Source organism: Gossypium arboreum, chromosome 13 (genome assembly GCF_025698485.1).
Source record: "Gossypium arboreum isolate Shixiya-1 chromosome 13, ASM2569848v2, whole genome shotgun sequence".
NCBI lineage: Eukaryota > Viridiplantae > Streptophyta > Magnoliopsida > Malvales > Malvaceae > Gossypium > Gossypium arboreum.
In genome coordinates this window covers 126,231,638-126,247,604 of record NC_069082.1, presented here as the reverse complement: position 1 = coordinate 126,247,604, position 15,967 = coordinate 126,231,638, and the positions used below count along the sequence as shown (strand labels likewise).

General features: G+C 36.5%; 1 protein-coding gene, 1 long non-coding RNA gene and 1 other non-coding gene across 3 annotated transcripts; all 3 read left to right on the top strand.

The window, feature by feature from the left end:
- The first annotated feature begins 384 nt into the window (after nt 1–384).
- On the top strand, nt 385–2,247 carry LOC108469645 (probable 2-oxoglutarate-dependent dioxygenase AOP1). The gene is made up of 3 exons (XM_017770611.2): nt 385–862; nt 960–1,275; nt 1,739–2,247. The coding sequence occupies exons 1-3, from the start codon at nt 486–488 to the stop codon at nt 2,009–2,011; spliced, it is 966 nt and encodes a 321-aa protein (XP_017626100.1). The 5' UTR covers nt 385–485; the 3' UTR covers nt 2,012–2,247.
- Nucleotides 2,248–12,169: 9,922 nt separating this feature from the next.
- Nucleotides 12,170–12,276, top strand: LOC128287587 (small nucleolar RNA R71). Its single transcript, XR_008278287.1, has one exon. It is a non-coding gene; the product is annotated as a small nucleolar RNA R71 (small nucleolar RNA).
- A 617-nt stretch (nt 12,277–12,893) lies between these two features.
- On the top strand, nt 12,894–15,101 carry LOC128286519 (uncharacterized). Its single transcript, XR_008277104.1, has 2 exons — nt 12,894–13,065; nt 14,909–15,101. It is a non-coding gene; the product is annotated as an uncharacterized LOC128286519 (long non-coding RNA).
- Nucleotides 15,102–15,967: the final 866 nt, after the last annotated feature.

Genomic DNA, 15,967 nt, shown 5'->3' with positions numbered 1-15,967 from the left:
AGTTGGTTACGAGCAGTTACTCTCATATGAGTATTTAAACATCATCAATGTATTGATTCAAACAGATAAGGAATAATAATCAAATTACTCTGTAAATTCATCTTCTTCTCTATCAATGTATTCATGTGTTTAGTATAGTATCTAACAATAAGAAAATTAAGATGCGAAAAAAAAAATCAAAACATAGATTAAAAATATTAGATAAATATTTTTTAATTGATGAAATTAAAATTCAAACTCGTCTTATAGTAAGTAGCATATACAGTCTTTTTGACTGGTGGCGCATCCTGGGATTTGCTTGGATAAGCGAATTAAAAAATTGGGAAGTTAAATGAAGTGTTTCACTACGCCCCGCCACCTTCGAGAAAAAAAAAAAAACCACTATAAATAGACATAAATCCCTACACAAAGGGAAACCAATTTAGCTTACAAGCTGATTTAGTTTAAGAAAACATTTCCTTAGAGCAGAAAAGAAAGTTAAGAACATGGCTGTTGATGCTGAAATTGAGTTCCCAACCATTGAGTTCCGTTCATCGGATTTGAAGCGAGGAACCGAAGGTTGGAACCGTTTGTGCAAGAGGGTTCGAGAGGCTTGTGAGACTTTCGGTTGTTTCGATGTGGTGTACAAAAAGATATCAACAAAAATCCGAGAGGATGCATTTGAATTGCTGAAAGAACTAGTTGAGGTCCCAGTGGAGAGGAAACAGAAGAACACTAGTCCCTTGCCTTGCCATGGTTGGGTTGGACCAAGCGAGCAGGTTTCTGTGTTGTATGAAGGCTTCGGAGTCGCAGATGCCTCCAACTATGACTCTGTTAAAAGCTTTGCTCAACTTATGTGGCCTAATGGTCACCCACGCTTTTCGTAAGAAAAATTCTTTTACCTTTCTAATTTTGCAGGTTGTGTTGGTTTCAGATCAATTTTGATTCAAATGAGTTGGAATTATTGACTTTGTTTTCAGTGACACTATACATACCCTAGCGACGCAAATGGAGGAGTTGAACAAGTTAATTTGGTTAATGTTAACTGATAGTTACGGATTACGGGAGGATTCATTGAAAATGAACTACAAAACGTTGGTGCGGATGATGAAATACCTGGCCCCTCCGCCTGGGGAGTATGAGAGAGGATTCTTTCCTCATACTGATAAACCAGTTAGCACACTCATCTGTGAGGACAAATCAGGGCTGGAAATTGAGGTCAATGACGGTCAATGGATCAAGTTAACTAATTTATCTCCTTCTTCTTTTGTTTTTATTGTTGGAGATCCTCTCAAGGTATTTTTTTTATATTTGATTAATGTTCGCCTTTAAATTTATTTAAAACTTAACATAAATGTTCTATGTGAACAGAAGAAACAATATAAGAGTCAAAATCAAGTTAAGTGAAATTTTATCTTCTTTTTTTTCTTGTTTGGGGGTGGGGGTAGGCCTTGTCCCTTGGGGTAATATCTTTGAGTTTCAAGTTCGATTAAGTTTTAGATTCAAACATTGGACAACCCTTCTTTTAGCTTCTCAATATATATATATATATATATATATATATATATTAGATCAAATTTTTAATGTGAATAATTACCTTAAATTACTTACTGATGTTGGCATAAAATCTCGAGTTCAAAATTTTGAATAACCTTTTTACTTTTCTCATGATAAAAAAATATAATGAGATTAGATTATTGATGTTAAAAGTGAATAATTATCAGAAAATATTGATTGATGTTGATTTTCAAAATTGAAGGCATGGAGTAATGGGAGATTGAAACCAGTGAATCACAGAGTGATGATGAGCGGAGAAAAAAATCGATATTCTATAGCAGCCTTTGTCATTCCAAATGAGGGTACTATAATCAAGGCACCCAAAGAACTTATAGATGACCAACATCCTCAGCTTTTCAAGGAATTCGATTTCATGGACTTCTTCCTTTATGCCATTTCTGACCCAGCAAAGCACATCGACAGCGGCGAACTGCTCCACGCCTATGCTTCTGTATCACCACTGGTTTTCAATTAAATGCATACCGATATCGACAAGTAAAAGCCCAATTTTAGTATTAAATTAATGTTACAAATAATAGATGGAGTCCTATATCTGAGATTTCCATTCTTGTAATGTATTACCATGTTGTAGTTTTCTTTTCCATGTTACAAATAATAACTGGAGTCCTATATTTGAGATTTCCATTCTTGTAATGTATTACCATGTTGTAGTTTTTTTTTTCCTCATTAAAGAAAATTTTATTAATAAAAGTGCAAGACGGCATAAAGGAGAATACCCTAAAAAGTTACAGCCTTTGAAACCAAAAACAAAAACCTTTAACATATTATTAAGCAAATAAATTGCTAAAAGCATCACCAGCAAAGTATAAGTATGGGAAAAAGAATTTCCCCCTTGCAATAAAAAAACCACCAAAATTTGGAACATCATAACTTTTCATTTAAGAAAGGATTATATGAAACATGAACCTATGTCATCTATATCCCTTTTTTAATAGGCTAATACTCCATCAACATTTTCATCCTAAAATAAATCAAATCCAAATAAAAATTCTAAAATTTAGGATAAAATTGCTGATGTGGCATTAAACTATTGAAAATGAATAATATCCCTTGTTCATACAATCCTTTCTCACTTTCCATTATTGTCGTAATTCTCTCTAAGACTTAAAAACCAATAGAAACATCAGTAATAATCCATGAAAACCAAATCCCAAGCATTGGTCATATCTTTTCGAGGCCCGGCCCTGGGGTTTGTCTAAGTACGGCCGCCTAGGACCCAAGGCTGAAAGGGTTAAATTTTTTTTTCCAGTTTTTAAGGGATTCATAAAATTTTTTTACCAACTTTTAAAGAACTTAAAACTTCAATTTATTATTCGGCCTAGGACCGAAAAATATCAAGAACCATAACATTTTCAATCTTAAAAGTAAATTAAGAAATTTGACATCTTAAAGTAAATATATAAATGTAGGTTACTAACTCTATTGTTTTGTGTAATTTTTGTGTATGGATTCAATAAGATGGTGGTTCATTTAATTTGTCGTATTCCAAAATCTGCTCATTGAATAAGGTTAAACATTATGATAGTGAATTAAATGACTAAGATGATTATGTAAAAAAAAAAAGCCTAAGAAGGAAGAACATATTTATTTATTTTTAAATGGTGAATAAGTTTTAGCCAAAATACTTTGGTTTGTGAAAATAATAAGTATTTAATAATGAGAGATATTAGTTTTTTTTAATACAACATTAGAGATAGGAGATGAAAATGACACGATTTGAATTTGTGCCAAATATGTGTTTAATACGAACTTTAATCACTGCTCCATTTAAGTCAAGATTTGAGAAATATTAGTTTTAATTACTATAAAATTATGTAAATTAATTTATTGAGAATTACAATAAACTTAATAATAAACACTATCTTTATAATATATAAAATAAAAAAATTTACCGATTGAGGTTTAGCTTAATTGACATCGTTGCTATTGCGACAACAAAGAAGTCTTGGATCTGAACATACTTAAATTTGTCTTTTTATTTGATTTAAGAGTGGGAAGGGGCTATAGATATAAGTAGCTTTTTTATAAACCAAAACTAAAAATGATAGCTTAACATTAATAATATAAATATATATGGTTAATAAATTTTTTTCATAATAATAATCTTATTATGACAAAATATTTTGATAAAATTTTAAAAATATAACCTTAATATTGTAATAATGATTTAAATGGAAATTAAGTAATATAATACATATTTCGGATAGATAAAAAATTCTCTAAACTCATGCTTTATATATATATATATATATATTATATAATAAAATAAACAATATATATTGATGTAAAAGAAATATATATTTAAAAATACAAGTCCGTTTGGCTTGTTAGGCTCGGCCTGACTTGAGACAGGTTGGGTAATAAATTTTATCTTCAAATAGACCCATATTTAAATTAAATAATTTTAAATTTTAAATAAAATTTGATATAAAAATATTTTTAATATTTTATTATTTTTAAATAGTAAATCAAACTATTTAATCTAGGTGAGAGGCTTTAAATTTTTTTTAAAATGAGGTCATTGTCGTCCTAGCTTGACCTTTAAACACCTCAATTTCTTTAAAATAGAGGTGTTGGTCCATAATAAGGGATTGGATCGGTTGACTCACGAATCAGTACAAACTCAATTGGCTGAACCGACGGTTGAACCAAACTAAAATAATTGGTTTAAACTCATGGTTAAACTTGCTTAATCGATTTTTTTATATGGTTTTTATATTTTTATGGTTTTTGAAATTTCTCCAATTGAACTGGATAAACCAATCGAGCTGGTAAAATAAAAACTAGTGATCTAATTAATTGAACCACCAATATGATTTTGAAAACCTTGTTGTGCTTCCTTTGCTAGTACTGTATTGGAAGGCGAGAACTTGAAATCAAAGATGGGTAAACTACCTAATTGGTCACCAATTTTTAGGGTGCTTGATGGTCGTTAAACTAGTTAAAAATTTGACTTAAGGCAAGTGCACCTATCGAATAGTAGTATAGTTATGGTGAGACCGGAAATATCGTATCAACGAGGACCTTTTGAAACTGCGATACCATCGATAAAATTTAAGGGATTTAAATGTATATGGTTATTAGGGTTAGTAATAATGAAATAACTAGATAAGTCTTGTAAGTAATTGATAATGAAAGTGCAAAAGAAATGCCAAAATAAAAATAAAATAAAAAGAAAAGTAATTTTAAAAATTAGATGGACTTAATAGTCCTCGCCGACAGCTGGATCGTGTGGTGGTGGTGCTGGAGGCGATATGTGAAAATGTTGGCAGGTTTGTTGTAGCGTCTCCTCGATGCTGTCGAATCACTGAGTGCAATACTGCTCAAAGCAATGAAGGTGTTCAGATATTGAAGCAGCCGCATGAACTGGTCGGTGGCTCGGTGGTGGCTGTGATAGTGGGCCCTCCTGAAATGCAGGGATATCATCAGGAATATCCTCGGCGTCATCCTATTGGCAGCTCGTGCAGGTAGGTACTGAGGAGGGTCGAACCCACGACGACGCTCAATCATTCGCATATGGAGCATACTTTGGATGCCCTGTGGGGACATCTGGCCAATGAGAGTAAGCGATAAAGACTGTGCCACTGGTGGCGGATACTGATGACTCCCTTTCAGTGTCGTTCTGTCTGGTGGCGGAAGGCAAGCGCAACAAAGTATGCGAGATCAAAAGTATCCCCATGGCTCATGCTCTAAAGGAAATATGTGTCGTGAGTGTTGACGACGCCAGTGCTCTCTCGCCTCCCCGTTAATGTGTATGCCAAAATGGTGTGCAGATAGCGCAGAGCTAGAGGTAGAGCCGATGCCTTTGAACGACTAGGATCATAAATGCCTGTAGCAGGATGAAGGTCGACCCAACACGATGCAGGTGAATGATATATGCGGCGGTGGAGGTGGAGGAAATGGTCGGTCTCTATAAACTCATCGGTATAGAGTCCCAAGGCAGCTCCAAACTCGAGGACACTCAACTGTGGTACGAGTCCCAAGGCGAAATTAAACAGTTCCTAGGTCATCGTGTTCTACCATCACTGTCTGTAACTGGAAATTCGAGCCAAGTTCCAAGGTGAATTCCAAATATGTCGGCTCCATGATATCAAATAATTGGTCCCACGGAGTTGTGGCGAGGAGGGCCCATACCAAATTGGCTAGGTAGACCTTCTCTAGTGCGGTCCAATCAACGCAGTGCCCCAAACATAAGGGTCAAGCACGTAGAATCTGAAATAGTTCTTCTTGGAGCCTTGGTGAAAATTGAAGGAATGGGTGCTGTACCTCGGTGGTGGGACCTGAGGAAGATGTCGCTCCTTTTTATTTTTTTGATGTGGGAACTGTGAATTTCTTGCCTTTTGGGTACGTCATGATGTCTGCAAACAAAAGACTAAGGTATTAATAACAATCCCCATATCTGCAAGCAAAATCTGAGTATTCCAAAATAATAATAACTTGCTCGTAAGATAATAAAGACAAAAGTTCAAGCATGCTAAAATCAAGTGGTGATATTGCATATGAATCAAAGGGCCAAATGGTTATTGTTGAATAAAAGATGAAAATAGTATTAAAGCTAAACAAGGCCAATTCTAAAAGAGAAATCAAGTTATAGTGGATAATACCAAAAATATATTAAAAAATGACTAAGAATTGTCCTAAACTAATAAGCATTAGCGTATTATAAAGACGATAACTAAATAAGCAAAGATATTAAAACATGATAAAGAACTATTGATAATACTAATTATGTGGGCAAATCGTTAGTAGTGGAAACAAATTAAACAAGACTAAATCCAGAAATAGCATAAAGAAAGGAAAAGAAATGAAAATAATAAGGTGAAAAGAGGGGCAAACGTCTGATGAACGATAGTGGTGCTTGACGGGGCTTGGGTGCACGTGATGTGGGCTGGTTGGCAGAGGAGGAGTGCGTGTAGAAGGGGAGGTGGCTGGAGGCGGTTTGTGGTGGACGAAGGGTGAGAGAAATAGGAGAGAGGGGAAGAAGGTGAATAGTAAAAAATAAGAGTTTAAATAGGGAATGGGGAAATTAGGGTTAGGGGTTGGGTTTAAAATGGAGGCCACAGTCGTGTAAGCCCCGTGTTGGGCCACATGGCTGTGGCATATGCCCTTGTAGTGTATCCCTAGCCCGTGTTTTTCGTGAAATCGTAGTTAGGCTAACACACGGGCCTTTCGACACGCCCGTGTCCCCAGGCCATGTGGTGCTCATGACCGCGTCGCACGGCCCTGTACACTATCGTTCGCTTCTCCCATACCCGTAGACCTGGTTTATGTTATGGTTTGATTTTTCAAGTTAGTTTTGCACACGGCCTGAGGACACGCCCGTGTCCCTAGGCCGTATGACCCACACAGCCACATCGCATGGCCATGTGGTGCTCCCTTCGTTTCTCTCATGCTCGTGGCCAATACAACATGCCCGTGGCAATTAATCAGGATTGTGCACGACCCTTAAGCATGGCCGTGGCTTACATCTGTGTTCTACTCTGACTTTGTTTATCGTTTCAATTTTTTTGGGAAGTTCTCCCACGGCCTCCAGCATGCCCGTGGTGCACGCCGTATGTCTCCCATAGCTGCCTCGCACCACTGTGGTGTTTTATTCTAGGTAGCATCTCTGTTGAATTTTTGTGGAAATTAAGGTGCAGTTTTACCACGGTCTAGGACATGCCCGTGTCATTTAGTCGTGTGATGCGCACTGCCGAGTCGCAAGGCTGTGACTATCTATCGCAGCCCGTATGTCATCCAGTCTTGAAAAATATGTGTCCTATTTTAGCAAGGCTATGACCACGCTCGTGTCTCCTGCCATTGGGGATCTCACGGTCGAAAGCATGCCCGTGTGCTAGGCCGTGTATGCTGAAATACAGTTAGGAATAAAGTAAAGGGGACAAAAACAAACTAAGTTATTTAGTGGGGTTAGTACTTGGGTTGCCTCCCGAGAAGCGCTTATTTAGAGTCTAAGCTCAACTTTACCTGGTAGGTAAGTTTATTCAGGTTCACGGAGCCAAAGCTCCTCTCATTTGTCTTTGAAATCCTCACCGATATAAAGTTTAAGTCGATGTCTATTTACCTTGAAAGTGCCTTGAGTTGGGTGACTTACCTCTACTGTGCCATATGGAAAAATGTTTTGGATGACGAAAGGACCTGACCATCGTGATTTAAGCTTCCCAGGGAATAATTTGAGCCTTGAGTTATATAACAAGACAAGATCTCCAACTTCAAATTGTTTGTTTTGCTTTAAACGAGTATCATGGCGGCGCTTTGTTGATTCCTTGTATATTCGTGAATTCTCTTAGGCATTAGCTCGCCATTCATCTAACTCATTCAGCTACATCAATCTCCTTTCACCTGCGAGTTTAGGATCAAAGTTTAGAAATTTTATAGCCCAGAATGCTTTATATTCTAATTCAAACGGTAAATGACAACTCTTCCCATAAACAAGTCTGTAAGGGGATGTTCCTATGGGTGTCTTAAAAGCGGTTCTATAGGCCCATAAAGCATCCTCTATTTTCTTTGCCTAGTCTTTCCTATTTGACTCTACAGTCTTTTCTAGCATGCGTTTAAGTTCTCGATTAGCGACTTCGACTTGTCCACTAGTTTGAGGATGATAAGGGGTAGTGATTTTGTGGTGAACTCCATATTTCTTAATGGTTTTATCAAATTGAATATTATAGAAATGAGTGCCCCTATCACTGATTATTACTCTAGGTGTTCCAAATCGAGAGAAAAGTTTCTTAAGGAACTTTACCACTACTCTAGCATTATTAGTAGGTAAGGCTTGGGCTTCCACCCATTTAGACATAAAATCAACGGCTACTAATATGTATTTATTTCCAAATGAGCTAGGGAATGGACCCATGAAATCAATACCCCATATATCAAATATTTCACATGAGAGCATGTACGTTTAGGGCATTTCGTTACGTTTAGAGATATTACCTGTTTGTTGGCATTTATCGCAAGTAGCAACATACCTGTTGGCGTCTTTGAATAGTGTAGGCCAATAAAAACCTAATTCGAGTGCTTTATGTGCGGTCTTAGTTCTACTGTAATGTCTCCCAGTTGGTCCTGAGTGGCAATACTCTAAAATTTTGATCGCTTCTGTCTTTGTAACGCATCTTCGAATTACTTGATCTGCACATATACGAAAAAGAAAAGGTTTTCCCAAAAATAGCTTTTCACATCAGTAAAGAATCGCTTCTTTTGCTGATGTGTCAACCCTTTTGGTATAATGTTAGCGGCTAAATAATTCGCAATGTCTGCAAACCAAGGTTCCTCAGAGTCAGAGATAGCAAAAAGTTATTCTTCAGGGAATGAGTCATTTATTTCCTGTTAGTTCAATTCACTGAGATGTGGGTTCTCTAATCTGGATAGATGATCTGCTGCAAGATTTTCTACTCCTTTCTTATCTTGAATTTCTAAATCGAATTTCTACAACAATAAATCCATCTTATTAGTCGAGGTTTTGCATCTGTTTTAGTAATGAGGTATCGAAGAGCTGAATGGTCAGTATAAATGACAACTTTTGATAATATTAAATAGGGTCTAAATTTATCAAATGCAAAAACCACAGCCAATAATTCTTTCTCAGTCATCGTATAATTTTCTTGTGTAGCTGTCAATGGTTTGCTAGCATAGTAAATCGGTTGAAAGTGCTTGTCTTTCCGCTGTCCAAGAACTGCTCCTACTGCAAAATCACTCGCATTACACATTAGTTCAAAAGGTAAATTCCAATCAGGTGCAACAACAATTGGAGCATTAATTAATTTATCCTTAAGAGTATTGAACGCGTCTAAACAATCTTGACTGAAATTGAAGGGTACATCTTTTTCTAGCAAATTCGTTAAAGGCTTAGCTATTTTAGAAAAGTCTTTAATAAATCGTCTATAAAATCTAGCATGTCCTAAAAAAATACGAATAGCCTTAACTGTAGTAGGAGGGGGTAATTTCTCAGTAGTTTCAACCTTTGCTTTATCAACCTCGATTCCCTTGCTAGAAATTTTATGGCCTAACACAATCCCTTCACAAACCATGAAGTGACATTTTTCCCAATTCAGTACAAGATTAGTTTTCTCACATCTAGTTAGAACTCGTTTTAAATTTTTAAGGCAGAGATGGAAAGAGTTATCAAATACCGAGAATTCATCCATGAATACCTCCATAATGTCTTTCACGAGTTCATAAAAAATAGCCAACATGCATCGCTAAAAAGTAGCAGAAGCATTACATAGTCCAAAAGGCATTCGTCGATAAGCAAACGTACCGTATGGACATATGAATGTCGTTTTCTCTTGATCCTCAGGAGCTATTGGGATTTGGAAATAACTGGAGAGTCCATCTAGGAAGCAATAATACATATGTCCAAATAATCTTTCCAACATCTGATCAATGAATGGTAGGGGAATGTGATCTTTTCTTATGGCATCGCTTAATTTCCTATAGTTAATGCAGACTCTCTATCCTATGACTTCTCATTGGCCACGACAGCCATGCCTCATTTCTTAGGAACAACCTGCACAAGACTTACCCAAGAACTGTCAGAGATAGGATAAATAATTCCAGCATCTAGAAGTTTAATTACCTCAGTTTTTACAACTTCTTTCATGTTAGGATTCAACCGTCTTTGTGCTTGCATACAAGGTTTGAATTCATCTTCCATTAGGATTTTATGTGCGCAAAAAGAAGGGTTAATCCCTCTTATGCCAGAAATCTTCCAAGATATGGCTCTTTTATGCTCCTTTAAAACTTTGAGTAACTCGTCCTTTTCGGTTGGCTATAAATCTGAAGCAATAATTACTGGTAATGTGGAAATATCTCCAAGAAACGCGTATTCCAAGTGATCTGGTAATTGCTTTAATTCCAATTTAGGCGGTTCTTTAACAGAGGGTTTTAATTTTACTTCATTGTTTACCACAATACCCTCGTAGTTCTTCTGTCTCAATGAAGGTTCATCGGAATTTAATTCCACTTTTATCTTACCTATATCAGAATCATCATCATTTACCTCCTCTCCTTGGACAAGACACAGTCCCAACGTGTCCTTATGTATGATTTCCTACAAAGAGTCTTAAGTAGCATGATCAATAGAGTTAATAAAATAATATGAGTAAACCTGTTCCCTAGAAAATCTCCTAGCATCATAAATTTTGAAAATAATCTCTTCGTCACATACTCGAAACACAAGTTTACCATCACCCACATCAATAACAGCCCTAGCAGTGGCTAAAAATGGACGACTTAAAATTAAAGGCACCTCAACAGCGTCATCTATGCCAAACATAACAAAATCAACAGGGAATATAAATTTATCTACTTTAACAAGTACATCCTTAATAATTCCCTTAGGATATTTAACAGATCTATCAGCTAGTTGGATACTCATCCTAGTGGGTTTTGGTTCCCCAAGACCAAGTTGCTTGAACATTTTATAGGGCATTAAATTAATGCTAGCGCCTAAATCAGCTAGTGCCTTTTCAACATTTAAACTACCAATTAAACAGGAAATAGTAAAACTTTCTAGATCTTTTAGTTTGGTTGGCAGTTTATTTTGGAGTATTGCTGAACATTTCTCGTTTAGTTCTACCGTGGAAAACTCTTCAAATTTCCTCTTATTTGTTAAAAGCTCCTTCAAAATTTTTTTGCATGTAGGCATCTGTGATATAGCTTTAAAAAAAGGTAAATTAATATGTAATTGTTTAAAAAGTTTGAGAAATTTACCGAATTGTGCATCCATGAGGTTTTTTTTTCAACTTTGCTGGGTATGAGATTGGTGGTTTATATTCCCTCAACACAGGTTTTTGATTGTTTTCGGGTTCTTCCTTCTCACCTTTCTGGTTGCAGCTTCTTTTCAGATTCAGCTAGCACCTTCCCACTCCTTAATGTAACTGCTTTCACATGTTCTTTTGGGTTGGGTTCGGTATTGCTAGGTAAGCTCCTTGGTAGTCTCTCTAAAATCATCTTAGCTAACTGTCCTATTTGATTCTCGAGTCCTTGAATTGATGCTTGCTGATTTTTAAGTGCGGTTTCGGTATTCTGAAAACGAGTTTCTGCTACTAAGATAAATTTTATCATCATCTCCTTAAGGTTCGGCTTTTTCTCTGACTGGTACGGTTATTGTTGGAAGCCTGGCGGGAGTGGTGGTCTTTGATTTCCTTGGCCTCCCCATGAAAAATTTAGGTGGTTCCTTCAACCTGCATTGTAAGTGTTACTATAAGGATTATTTTGGGGTCGAGGATTATTACCCATATAGTTCATTTGCTTATTCTCCATGTTAGGGCTGTAGGACGGATAGTCTAAATTGCTTGTTCCACCTCCACTTGCATCGCACTACATTACTGGATGAACCTATGAAGAGCCAAGTAAACCATCAATTTTTCTATTCAAAAGTTCTACCTGGTTAGAGAGCATAGTAAACGAATCGACGTTAAAAATGCCAGTTGCTTTTGTTGGCTTTGTCCTCATGACTTGCCACTGATAATTATTCATTGACATCTCTTCTATAAACTCATAAGCTTCTTTAGGTGTCTTATTATTAATAGTCCCACCAGCAGCTGCGTCAATCATCTGTCTAGTTGAGGGATTCAAACCGTTGTGGAAAGTTTGAACTTGTAGCCAAAGGGGTAACCCATGGTGAGGGCACCTTTTCAATAGATCCTTGTATCTCTCCCATGCATCATAAAGTATTTCTAAATCCATCAGCACAAAAGAAGAAATATCATTCCTTAGTTTAGCCGTTTTAGCCGATGGAAAATATTTCAGTAAAAATTTTTCGGTCATTTATTCCCAAGTTGTGATTGACCATCGTAGTAACGAGTTTAACCACTGTTTAGCTTTGTTCCTCAGTGAGAATGGAAACAACCGAAGGCGAATGGCATTGTCAAAAACGCCATTGATTGTAACGCCCCAATTTTCGGGAATCCTGTGAATGTTGGCATAGGTTTAATTATGTTAGTGGGCCTCTAGAAAGCCCAAACTTAAGATAGAACCCAACAATTTTAGTTAATTTTTGTTCCATAAGAAAAAGGGGGTGAAATTATGAAATATGACCTATGTGAAAATGTTTGAAAATGCTATAGATTAAATTGAAGTGGCCAAATAAATAGGAGTGCAAAATAGGAGGATTTGCATGACAAACCTCCCATTTTACATGAAGTGGCCAGCCATCATGTTGTTGTAGACAAAATGTACATTTGATATCCATAATTTATGGTACAAATTGATACAAATTGATAAAAGGTTAGGTAAATATTCCATGATAATAGGTTAGGTAAATGTTCCATGATAATGGGTTAGGTAAATGTTTCATGATAATGGGTTAGGTAAATGTTTCATGATAAGAATTTCATGTCTTTTGTATTAAAGAATTAAATGGATGAAATATGAAGTTTTATTAAAAGAAAAAGGGGTGAAAAGAACAAAGCTTTGTCCATCTTTGTTCATCATAGCTGAAAGTTAGAGAAGAGAAAGGAGAGGAGAAAGCTCTTGAGTATTCGGTCATTAGGAGGAGGAAAATTGAAGGTAAGTTCTTGGTACCTTGCTTCTATTTTGAGGTTCATGAGTTCTTCTTGATTCTACCTTAACTCTTGAAGTATATTTTGATTTTTAGTTGTGTTGTGAGCATTTAGTCATGAATTAAAATGAAGGAAATGGTTGTTGTTTCATGTTCTTTTGATGAAAAATGGAAGATATGTGAAGTTGAGCCAAACAAATGAGCATGCATGTGCCTTAGATGCTAAAGGAAAAATCGGCTAACATGTGGTGCTTTAAAATGATGAAATGGAGATTATGCTTAAGTAAAATCATAGATATGTGATGATTGATTGGTGATATACATGTTTAAATAACATGCATGCAAGATAGGTGTATGAAAGAGTGATTTGGTAATAAATCTGCTTGGGACAGCAGCAGTAACGTGACTTTGGAAAATCACCATAAATTGTGGGAGATAAATTAGAAGCTGAATAAATTATTTAATTAAAGCTTATTGAGTCTAGTTTCTAATGAAATAAACAAGAACATATTTTGAATTCTGTACAATGATAAATTTGATTCGTAATGAAGGGTGGTCAGATTAGTCAAACAGTGAAACATGGGAAACTTTGAGAAAAATCTGGTATTGATCGGCTAAACCAAAAATTCTGAAAATTTTATGGATAGAAGATATATGAGTCTATTTTCAAGGAAAATTAACGGTACTTGATTTGGAGTTTCGTAGCTCCAGTTATAAATAATTTAGTGACTGTTGCTCAGGAAGACAGCTTGCAGTGAAATTATGATTATGTAGTAAATATTGACAAAAATTTGTTAATGAGTTGCTTATTGATTTCTTATAAGCTTACTATGATCTGTAGGTGTGGTTGGCCGAATATTGTAAGGGGTTAATACGTAGTTTGTATTTGAATAGTTAGATTAACGTGTTAGTAATCCAATTGTAGGCGGTTCGTGTGTGGATCTCAATCGACATATCGTCGCAAATGTGTGTAACTAACACCCTCTTTCTTAGTCTGGATCGGCAAAAGTCGAAAAGTCGAAATGCCGAAAACCGGTATTTTGTAGATTTGCGAGTGTACGAATGCTCGTGAGGTAAATCGATTAATGTTTTTGGTAAGCTGCAAAATGTGGACTGCAAAGTGCATGATTTCTGTGCCCTCGATATTTTTGGGCTTAATGGGCCAAAATTGGAATAATGGGCCAACGGGCCCAATTTGGTAAGAACCCTCGGTAGTGATTCTGTTAGTACGTGAAAGGTAGGAATATACATGAAAAACCCTAAAATAGATAAATTACTAAAATACCTTTAAAAGTGGAGAATTTACAGTTTTACCCCTAGTAGATAAATTACCAAATACCCCTAGGTTAAATTGACTTAAATGCATGTTTGATTGTTGTTATTTCTTGCATGCCATGTTGTTATTATCGATGCATGGGATGGGATATTGACGAGGAAGTACTGAAAGTGGCTTGTCCACGTCTTGGAGGCTTTGCCTCAATTCTTCTGATAATCGAGCGGCAAGGTACAAGCAATGTGGAGTGTTAAATGGGTGGGTTGAGTTATTCCTACATGGAGTGTATGGCTGGTGCGGGTGGAGTGTAGTGGTTGGTGGGTTGAGTAGTCTCCCCAAATGGGCTTGCATATGTTATTGATGTTGCATGTATTTTGAAATGGGCCTATGGGCCATACTGTTATCTGAATAAGGGGCTAAGGCCTAGTTTATTGTAATCTGAAAAGGGCTCTGACCCAGTACCACTGTTACCTGAATGGGCTTAGGCTCAATAGGCTTGGGCTGACTTGGGCTTTGAATGGGTTTTCCTTACACACTGAGTTTCCCCAAACTCACCCCTTTTATTTTCATCCACGCAGGAAATCCCCAACCATAGTGGGCTTGGAGCTGTGAGGGAATTCGGAGTGGCCACTCATTCTGAAAGTTTGATTTTCTTCTGGTGAACTGGACATCTTTTTATTTACGTTTGAAGTTTTGGGTTTTTAAATGTAATAAGACCGCTTAATTATTTTTGATGGTTTTAATATGTATTACTAAGATAGGTATTACTTATTTTAACTGTTGAAATTGGATAGCTTTAGGACGCGTTTTCAAAAACAACAGTTGATTTCAAAATAACACGACAACAAGCAAAGCTTCCGAATGAAAGTATTTTCCAAAATTAATCACTTTTCCTAAAATGACTTAATCAAATCGGTTTCCTAGAAATATCCATGACGTTAAGGTGTGGCAATGGCGGTATGCATGTCTAGGATTGGATCCGAAGGGAGCTTGGTACTTAAGCAGTCCGATGGACTCACCACCTCTTTTCCGGTTTCCTACCTGGTGCACAGCTTCCATTCACCTTAACCCTTAATGAATTAATCTTTTGAACATCAAGTACGATTTTCTGGACTTAGAATGAATTTTTTTTTTTACGTTTTTGATGTGGCATGCCGGATCCGGCCATAACTTCTAGGCCGGGTTTGGGGTGCTACATTGATCTTAAAAGTGGAGCAAAATTCTAGGAAGTTTGCTAAATGAGTGTTTGGATCCTTGTCCTGCAAACCATCAAACTGAACAAACTATTATATCATCTGAATTGTGTTAGGTTTCAGTTCAAAATTATTTGCAGCGAGAGCAGGATTAATTATACTCGATTCAGTTCCTGTTAATGTAGGTTTAGCATAATCATACATAGTACGAAGAGCAGGATCCTGATTTACTGGGTTTGCAGCAACCACAAGAAGTAACGAATTATTTTGATCATCAGCCATCTCCTAGGTTGTGGATTGAATATCGTCTTCTTGCTCTTCTTCTATGTATCGTAGGCTTCACCTTATCTCTCTTCGGTTTCTGCAGGTTGTGCTTTCGATCTCACTCCCAAAAAGTAAGGGCCCTGACGGGTTTCTTCTAGTCATAAACTATAAGAACCTGCC